Source organism: Nicotiana tomentosiformis, chromosome 11 (assembly GCF_000390325.3).
Source record: "Nicotiana tomentosiformis chromosome 11, ASM39032v3, whole genome shotgun sequence".
NCBI classification, from domain to species: Eukaryota; Viridiplantae; Streptophyta; class Magnoliopsida; order Solanales; family Solanaceae; genus Nicotiana; species Nicotiana tomentosiformis.
Window position 1 is genome coordinate 122,937,083 of NC_090822.1, and position 10,578 is coordinate 122,947,660.

The 10,578-nt window shown below is 37.1% G+C and overlaps 1 protein-coding gene across 2 annotated transcripts; it reads right to left on the bottom strand.

Moving 5' to 3' along the window:
• Nucleotides 1-1,912: 1,912 nt before the first annotated feature.
• Nucleotides 1,913-6,578, bottom strand: LOC104086578 (protein NLP7-like). 2 transcript variants are annotated; one of them, XM_070188343.1, is made up of 6 exons: nt 6,178-6,578; nt 5,674-5,721; nt 4,984-5,516; nt 4,215-4,262; nt 2,604-3,876; nt 1,913-2,523 (listed from the first exon to the last, which is right to left on the bottom strand). In XM_070188343.1, the coding sequence occupies exons 1-6, from the start codon at nt 6,296-6,298 to the stop codon at nt 2,021-2,023; spliced, it is 2,526 nt and encodes an 841-aa protein (XP_070044444.1). In that variant the 5' UTR covers nt 6,299-6,578; the 3' UTR covers nt 1,913-2,020. The 2 variants fall into 2 exon arrangements, with proteins under 2 accessions (XP_070044444.1, XP_070044445.1); XM_070188344.1 differs by lacking the exon at nt 5,674-5,721.
• Nucleotides 6,579-10,578: the final 4,000 nt, after the last annotated feature.

Consider the following 10,578-nt stretch of genomic DNA (forward strand, 5'->3'; position numbering starts at 1 on the left):
AGAGTCGCGGCTGATGTTTTCTATGTCAACTTCGGCCTGGGTGAGTCTGCGGTCCAGGTCGTCCAACCTTTGCACTAGGCTGGTTTTTAGATCGGGCACCATTTCCACGATGGGCCGTAATGCGTCAACCGTTCCCTCAAGGGTCGCGATGCGATCCCCATAATTCACCATGGTCAGAAATGGTGGTAATTGCAATGTGATCCCTCGTCCGATGTCGAGCCTAGGCTCTGATACCAACTGTTACGCGGCGCCTTCCTGAAGTTCCTTGGAAGGGCGACGTAAGGCTAGGCAACCGATGTCAGTACGGTTGCTGTCCGCCAACTGAGGTCCCCTCCGTACGCTAGACTAGATTGTCAGTGCCGTACGGGAAAACCAATGTCATGAGCAATTGAAAGAGAGCAGAAAAGAGAATTGAGAATGAAAGAAAGCTTGATTGCATTGAATGAAAACTATTACAGAAAACAAGACGGTGTCGGGGGGGAGAGACACCAGTACAGAGAATTGTTTGCTTGCTTGAAAGTTTTGATTGCTTGGTCCCCCTTAATAATGCTTAAAAAAATAAACCAAAGTTACATGACTAGACCTATGAAAGCTGGAAAATCACACTTAAAGAAAATGCAGCAAAACTACTCTATATTTACAATGAAAAGGACTTAGTCTTCTACAAAGCAGCAGCAAGTCCGTTGGCAGCAACTTTGTCTTTAGCATCAGGGTCTGCGCGCGCGGCATTGTCTGCGCGCGCGGCGCTGTTGGCTTTTGCCTGTGGCTGGGCGCTGGCGATGGCTATCGGTGGGGCGACAGAGGCACATGCGCGCTTGTCACTTGGAGCTGCCGAGACCACGGGGCCGACCGTGGCGACGGGCGTTGGGAGGCTGGCCAGGACGCCACGGGGCGCGTCCAAGGGATCATGGGGCATGGCTGGAAAGCCGCCCATGACATTCTCCCCCACCTGAGTTGGCGACGTCCTCGGCGCCTTCCTTGCAAGGTAATCATCAATCAGGCTCTTGTAGGCTTTGAGGTTTGTTCCCCTCTCCCAAGTATTCTCCTCTGCATCACATCCCTGCCATTTCACCAAGAACTCCTGGTGATCTTTTCTTGAGGCGTGAATCACTCGATCATCAAGAATAGCTTCAGCACGCCTTTTTCCGGTTGAATTGGGGCCTCGAATACTTGGTATTGTGAGTTGGCTTCGTGAAGGATCCTCCACATCTTCCCGAAAAGGTTTCAGGAGACTGACATGGAAAACAGGATGGATTTTCCACCAAGCTGGGGTATCCACCCGGTATGCAACTTTCCCAATGCGCCTTTCAATGGACAAGGGTCCAATATTTCAGCTGCTGTTAGAACCTTCATGCACTCTTATTAGACATAAACTCTCCTAATTTCTCATAGATTATATTAAAGCTCTATTATTTCTCTAAACGAGCAAAGATTTGAGCTGAAAGATATCATTAGAAGAAACTTGAGTGTCAGATTCTAATTTAGGTCTTATGATTACCAGTGGTCTCAATTTTCTGCAGGAATTTCCTTTTCAAATTGTTCTTCTAGAACACGCGGACTAATTTCATGGGCAAATACTTACCTGCACCGAGTATTTATACCTAACTAAATTAGAAAGAAAATAATTGTGGTTAAGGGACAGTGGAACATTTGTCCTCTAAAGATAAATTTTTTACACTAACTTTTTTTCTTATTGTAAGGTTGATAAGAACTTCTCGGTTTCTGCTATTAAAAAAAGAGGGTGGCCCGATGAACAAGGCATCCCGTATTCCCGCAGGGTCCGGAAAAGGGCCGCACCCCAAGGGGTATGATATAGATAGTCTATTCTAATACAAGTATTAATGGCTTACTTTGTCTAACATTTGTTTCTTTCTTGGAAAATAGATAGAAATATTAAACCAGAATCAGATGATGGAAAAACAAGGAATATCATTCTTAGAGTGTTGAAAACCTCTAGAATGTAACACAAGTTGTGTACACTAAAAATAAGGGACATATATCGTGTACATAATCAGTAAAATCAATTCAAGGGCTCAACCAACATCTTCATTGTAGTTCTTCCTAATGATCTTAAAGTGTGCATTCCATACTCTAAATCTGAATCGCAAGTTATTGCAATCCAATCGTTATCTTCATCTTCATACTTGATAGAATAACTTCCAATAAGTACTAATTTCAATCTCTTTTCAACTTCTGTTTCCAAATCAATTTTCCCCGATGAAAGAGAGAACGGAAACCTTATAGTCACATCTTTGTAAGTTACCTTTACGCTCATGGCGTTGTCACTCTGAAATGTAGCCGTAGGTTTCTTCCTCTGAGTCAACGTCGTAGTTGTATCCATTCCATTAGACAGACCAGCATGTGGTAGCTGCAGGTCTTCTCGACTGGAATTCCCCGTCTGGTTTTCAACTCTTTTTACTGGTTTGTTTTCAGAAAGCGAGCATACATCATTTGCAGACTTACTACGTGGCCACCTGTATATATCGTAGTCTCTGCACATCCGCTTCAAGGTACTTCGAGCAACTGCAAGAAAAAAAGTTAGCATCAAGCTTGGTGAATGTTTATGAAGTTGCGAAATGCCTATATTGAAAAGATATGCTTACCTCCTAAACTCTTTGCAGCATCAGAAAGTTTCTTTCCAAATTGTTCTTCTAGAACACTACGACTAATACCATACTCCTTTTCTATCCTCTTTATCCTTTTATGTTTCTCTGGACAATTATGGGAATTTGCATTCTCTTCGACGTGCACAGAATGCCTTCGTTTGTCGCCTACATCAGCTTCCTCCACTCTCTGCTGATGTGCCAAATCTGGCTGTGTACTTTCTCCTCTCTTCTTTGACTGAAGATTCAATTGAGTATCACGTCCATAATCCGCAGTTATAATTTCTTCTAAATCAGATGAACTTGAAGGATCAAAACCAAATATTTGATTGATGGTGTCATATTGTACCATCGAGGGAAGTTGACGATGGCCTATTTCGAAGGAATCAAGTTTTTCATCAAGCGAAGCTTTATCAGTAGACAAGTTTTGCTGCAATTTTTTCTCTGAAACAGCAAATGATGTTGCAAGTATGAAATCTACAGAACTCTTTTCTTTGTCCATTGCATCAGCTTCCTCAACTCCTTGTTTGTGTGCTGAATCTGGCAGCACAGTTTCTTCTCCGTTATCAGGAGTATCCTTTGCAATTTCCATGTGATGAGCTCCTATGTCAGTTGAACTCGAAGGTCCTAAATCAGCGGAATCTTGATTCAACGAATCAAAAAGCACCATCTTTTCGTTTCCCTTTGATCGAACCCCTTGTTGTAGTTGGCTTATCTCAAAGGAATCAAGCTCATCAACAGGAGCAGTTCTGATAACCTCAACAAACAGGCTTGGTCCTGAATCAAGGAAAAAGCTCGGAAGTTGCTCTCGAATTGTGGCTAATAGCTTGCTCAAGAAACTTTGTGGATTTCTATCGAGCGTCTCATCATTAGGTAAAAAGAATTCTAGTACCATGTGGCATGCACTATTCAGTCTCACAAAAATTGCAAAACAGGCGGTAAATCCAGCACAGCGTGCAATTGGTACGAAGGGGTAAAAATCTATGCTCAATTGAGTTATATCTCTGCAAAAACATGAACCCTTTGATGAAAGCACTTTTCCAACCAATCCTTGACCAATCCGTACATGATGTAGGTCACTAACAGCCAAAAATTCAAGAGACGTTATCTCTTCACTCCAATATTTGGTTGGGGGCGAGGTGATCAACATTTGTGTTCTACTTGAATCAAGCACAGAAATCCAAGTTTGAGCAAAGAGTAACCTGTGAGTCTTACATGTTACTTCCAAGGCCTCCTTTACTTTAGCAAGTTCTTGCTCCCATACTTCTTGTATCTGCTTTGAGCAAATTAAATTACATAAATAGAGTGGAGGTGGGAAAGAGAGAGACTTCATGTATTGTTCAAGATAGAAGGGGAGCCTTGGCGTAACTGGTAAAAGTTGCCGCCATATGACCAGGAGGTCATGGGTTGTGTTCGAGCCGTAGAAACAACCTCTTGCAGAAATGCAGGGTAAGGCTGCGTACAATAGACCCTTGTTGTCCGTCCTTCCCCGGAACCCGCACATAGCGGGAGCTTAGTACACTGAGCAGCCTTTTTTTTTAATGTATTGTTCAAGATAAATGTTCAACTTTTCACTTGCTTATAGAGAAATGCATAATGAGGAGAGTTTACCTCTTGCGAGCATGCTAACCATGAAGGAATGAGAGCTAGACCCATTGTCTGCAAATAATATAAGGTTCAGGGTAGAATGAAATACAACTAAAAGCGAACTAGGCTGTACTCGAGCATTTAGAGGAAGCCTAATTGCAATTGATATTCAATTTTGATATTCAATCATGTGGGGAATTTACCCAACTTATTCGCGACTAAGTCGTAGTAGTAGTAGTCGTTATTGTCGTTGATGACAATGAGCAATCCAATGAGGACAGAAGACTAAGAACTCTAATGTTATGAGAATCCCAACAACAATCATTATTTTCTAAGTTTCCACCAAAGCCAACATGGAAAATAGCAATGGTACAGAAGGAGTAACCATCAAAAGTGGTTATCCTGAGGACTCCTAATCCACAAATTCTTGAAATGTTTCACTTTCGAGTTGTAAGCAAAATTCTCAAGACTATCAAAAGTTTCATTTGCCCAAGTTACTTGATGTAGTGAACTTGAAAACTTCCACTTATTTAATTGAAACCTGAGTGGAATTAACTCCAACATGCATGTCGTGTGACTTCTGTTTATCAAGGTTTTTCAGTCACAAAATTACTTGAGAACATTGCATTTCTTGTGGTCATGCTTATGAGGATATATAATCTAGCTCATAAAAGCTGATGGTGTAGTCGGTTGTAGCTATCTCTTAGGCGACTTTATAGTGTAAAAGTATCTTTTATATTGACAATATATAGAAGTTAAACTCTACAAAAAGTAGGGGGCATATAGGATATACCTTAAGTATTCTGTGATTGTTGATGAGACAGTCTAAGGTAGAGTAAAGATCAAGACCTACATTTGCTTCGAAAGCATATTCCAGTACGCCAATGCAACGGTCACCTGAACTCTCAAACACTGGCAAAGTCCAATAGCTACCTACTCCCAAACACATTGCGAAATTGCGCAAAGGGTATTCATCCATGTAATAGTATCTGACATGAGGGCTGAATTCAGGCATTCCACTTCTGAAGACGCGCGCTGGACGGCCATGAACATGGACGCGTTTAGTTTCATCGATCTCTGTGGAGTCCACGGACGCTATTGTGAGAAGAGATACGCGCCTGTACGCCCACAGACCCTCGTGAATCTTGCCATTAAAAGCAAAAGGCTGGTCTGCTGTTGTTAAGAAAGTCTTCCCACTGTTAATCCTTATAGGTGCCCAAAATTGAATCAAACAAGTACCTTGAACATCAAGAAGCTCGACTAGATTCTTGATTGTCAATCTGTTCAATTGACTGTCACCATTTGTATCAGGTTGAGTAGAATCTCCTTTTCAATGAAAAATCGAGCAAGATTGACGTTAGAGAATTTCGAAACAAAACAACTTAATGATCTCTAATAAGGGCAGCCCGGTGCACTAAGCTCCCGCTATGCGCGAGGTCCGGGGAAAGGCCGTACCACAAGGGTCTATTGTACGCAACCTTACCTTGCATTTCTACAGGAGGTTGTTTCCACGGCTCGAACTCATAACCTCCTGGTCACATGACAACAATATTACCAGTTACACCAAAGCTCCCCTTCAACTTAGTGATCTCTAATACTCAACAGAAATTAAAAGATACATGAATTTCATTGATACTAAAAATGGATAAAATTCCGGATATTTCTCAAGAAAAATTACAAGACATCACTGTTATGACTCATATTATTTACAGGCTATGTAGGCTTAAAATGATTCTCAATTATTTCAGTAACTGTCCACTAACTAATTTTGCTTTCTTAACAGCTCCTTTCCCAATTCATTACAAACAACAATTACAACTCAATGTCGAGCAAGTTGAATCGGCAATATGAATTCTCACAAATCATTTCACTCCATTTAATCTCAGCTCAGACCAATATTATACAACAAAAAAAAATGCAATTTCAAAAAAAAAAAGGAAAAAAAGACCAAGGCCACAAACACAAACAAAGAAATAGAAGAACTTACTGAGAACTGGAAAGAGGGATTTAACTTGGTTCAACTCATCACCATTATGCTGAGTCCAAAAAACCCACCGATTAATGCCATCACCTCGTTTTCTGTAAGAAAATTTCAGTTCAATAGGCATGATTAAAGAATTTATTATAACAAATCAAGAATCACAGTCCTCCTAATTACTTTCCTCTCTCTCATTCTAAGTTGTGAAAATGAACACAATCCATTTAAATATGCCAACTTAGAATATAATCAACCAATAAAAAAGAGAGAGAAGAACTTATGAAAGCACATAAATTTTGTACGTAGTTCTTTGTCTAGGCCACATAGGCTAGTCTGTATAAATTTTCATTTTTACTTCTCTTACTCAAACAATCCAAAAGGTCCATATCCAATCAGAGATTATACACCAAAAAGGAAGGTACTCTGACATGGCTCTTACTGGGTGAAGTGAAACAATAATCACTTTTAAGCACTCTATTTAAAATATATTTACTGTATTTAAAGATTAGCCAATTCACCCAAACTTCAGGACTAAATTTTCTGAATTTCTGAACTATTAATTTAAAATTCAGAACATAAGATTTGAACTTTAAATATAATTTTCGAACAATTTTGAGGTTTAAACTCTAGGACGCCGTATCCTTAAGTTTGAACGAAATTGGCTGATCTTTAAATACATTATAAACTGTTGATATATCTTAAACAACATGCTTAAAAGTGGCTACCTGGTGTCATTTTCACGAGTATAAAACTATTATATTTAGAAAAGTTTAACCAATATACATATCAACAATAACAACAACATACCGAGTGTATTTTTATAAGTGTGGTCTGAGGAGGATAGTATGTAAGCAGACCTTATTCCTACCCTGTGAAGGTAGAGAAAATATTTCGGTAAATCCCCGGCTCAAGGAAAGTATAATCAAAGCAGTAATGAGTAATGACGAAGAACTACGGAAAGGAAAACAGTAACGGCAGCCAGAAAATTAATGAGAAAATGACCCTCTATAACCCCTCAAAATTTTAATAGCCCATGGTTTTCCCCATTGACACGAAATGTCCCTCCGTCCCAAACATATTACATCTAATAGCTCGAAATATTTATTTTGTATATTTTTTGTATAGTGACAGTCTATTTTGTATAGTGACAGTCTATTTAGTATATTTTTTGTATAGTGACAGTCTATTTAGCATATTTTTTGTATAGTGACAGTCTATTGTGTATAGTCACGGTCTATTGTATATAAATTGTATAGTGTCAGTCTATTTAGTATATATTTTGTGTAGTGACAGTCTATTTTGTATATATTTTGTATAGTGGTAGTCTATTTAGTATATTTTTCGTATATATTTTGTATAGTGACAATATATTGTATATAAATTATACAGTGATAGCCTATTTTATATATTATTTTTTTTATAGTGACAGTCCAGACTTTGATTGCACTCGTGGTGTAAGATTGGAGAAGTATAGGAAGTATACTGCTCATATAATCATTATTGCTGATTTTTGCACATGTATTGCTCTTTGCTATGTGGTTGTGAGCTGGGAAATAGCTCTCTTTTCTAAAGCTAATTGCCGACTAATGCTTCTAAAACACGATAGAACGCCATTGGTACTTCGAATTTGATAAGAAGAATTCAGTTCCAAAGACACGAGGAGCATTTGGTTTAAAAATTAGTTTCGAACAAGCTGGCACGCAGAGGGTCTATCGGAAACAGACTCTCTATCTCTATGAGGTAGGGGTAAGGTCTACGTACGCACTACCTTTTCCAGATCCTATTTATGAGATCAAATTGGGCTTGTTATTGTTGTTGTTGTTGTTGACAGTCTATTTTGTATATACCTTCCAGTACATTCTTGCCTTGTACACTACCACTTACCAAGACATAATTGGAAAATTAAATGACCAATTGCATATATGAATTTAAAAGTTATAACCAGAATTGTATTCTTCTTTTCATAAATTTCCTTTTCTTTCTAATTTGATGAAACCATGTAAGCCAAAAAAGATTATAGCTCGTCAAGAAAATAATGGAAATAATTGTGTGATCCCTCACAAAATTTGCCAGTTGGCAACATTGGTGATTGATGTAATTCTCCTTAATTCATAGTTCCAATGTTTTTAGTGGGAGTATTATTTATTGACACTAAAATTCAAAATTCTTGCAAATGAAAAATAATGTAAATGGTTATACGTGTACTCTGGCTAATTATCGTGCTTCACGATTAAACAAACAAATAAAAAGAGCAAAATTCTGAAAAACAGAACTCCCCAGCTATTTGTTTCACTGAAAAGCAGAACAAGCCTCGAGATTTCACCAGAAAATTCATAAAACCCCAAGATATTTTTCTGCAAGATTTTACCTTTAACCAACAAAGCAAACATCTTTATAATCCTCAAATAAAACTACATCTTCTACCCCTTCTGCTCCGATCTTCTTGTTGATCATTCTTATTTTGTGAGATGTTTGAAATTTTTGGGAAAAAATAGAAAAATTGTTGAAGAAAAACATATTTTTTCTTATAAATTTTCCTTACTCCAATTGATGAGAAAACAGGGGAAAGAGAATAGACATAGTTAAATTCTCTATTTGTCAATATCGGTGGGCAGTTGTCCATTTCAACAAACTCCAGTTTGACAATTTCGGTGGCTAGCCTCTAGAATTATTTTTAGGCTATAAAATATATATTGTAATTTTTGGCTATCGGATGTTATAAGTTTGGCCCGAGTGGCTATAAATGAATTTTGCTCAAAATTAATAAAATCGAAACAAACAACAAGTAATAATAGAGATGTAAGAAATTTGAAAGCGAAATAATATCACACTGTAAGGAATTTTTACACGTTGAAGATGTATACAACAACAATCCAGTATAATCTCATTAGTGAGGTGTGGGGAGGGTAGTGTGTACGCAAACCTTACCCCTACCCTGGGGTAGAAAGGCTGTTTCCGATAGACCATTGGCTCCCTCCCTCCAACAACTACCCACCTTGCTCTTGGGATGACTCGAACCCACAACCTCTTAATCGGAAGTAGAGGATATTTACCAATAGAGCAACTCACTTTTGTCAAAAGGTTGAAGATGTATAATAAATTTTATTGTATATATTTTTTAAATAATTTAATAATTAAAAATAATTTATGGTAATGATGTACATAACTTGTACTCTTTTTTATATAGAAAAGGAGGGCATCACGTGGCTCAGCTGCTAGTGGATGCAAAGGAGTATTTATATTATCACTTTCTCAGTGACTAGGAATGTTTGTCATTTTCTGGTTCAATTTTCCTTAGCGGATGCAAAAGAGAATATTAGGAGCACTATATTTCTTTCACCAACCTCTTCTAAGATTGCTTGCACACTTATTCGTGGTTTGATTTGAGTAGATTCACCTAAAAAGAAACTAAAAGAATTAAGACGGATTTTCAAATCTTAAATCGAACTAAATCAATTAAATCAATTTTTAAAATTCAAAACTAAAACTAAATCAAATAAAAAATAATTGATTTTTTCAGATTTGGTTGAACTTTCTGATTTTTTGATTTTTCATGAACACACCTACATTGGTGAGCAAGGTTGGAGCTAGAGCATCCGGTACAGGCTTGAATGAATTTAATAAATTTTGCTTAGATTTTGTATTTGTATTAGGAAATTTATTAATATAAATATTTAATCGTGCACCCGTTAATTAAAAGAAGCTATGAGTTCAGTGGCAAATTTAAACCTATAAACTTTAAATTCTGATTTCGCCTCTACTGTTGAGCACGTGCCTAATATGAGGTAGTTTGTGTAAGAAGTTTTAAACATTTCTTATTTAAAGTTCAAGTTTTTAAAGCTTAAAGATCCAATCTTATCAAGTTCTTTATAAACTCATTTTTAAATGTATGTATCTGACAACTTTAATATCATAGCCGAAATATAATGTTTCATATGATCGTTAAAAATAAAAAGAAAGACATATTGTCTGGAATAACGCAAGAATTATTAAGAAATTTTTATCTTTGTATACTTTTATCACTTCTATTTGCATCTTATTTCAACAGGATAGGAATTTTTTTCTTTTTTGATGTTTGATAAGCAAATTCTTTTTGAATATTTTTTGACACTTGAGTTAGAAATTGCCTTTTTGAAATATATATATATATATATATATATATATATATAACTTACTCATCTTTTACTTGGTAAAGAAGTTCAGTACCAATAAGCTGACTTTTGTACCACTTCTCTTTTTGGATATTTCAAAAAAGGTATTGACATGGCCTTTTTATTTGTGAGGCTCTCCTCTTTTTTTTTTTTGGAAAATTCCTTCGAATACATTTTCATGCATGGTTGATTTGAAAATGTTTTAGAATTTTTGTTTTCTTGTGAAGTGCTTGCCTCTTTAAGAGTATTTCCTTTGACC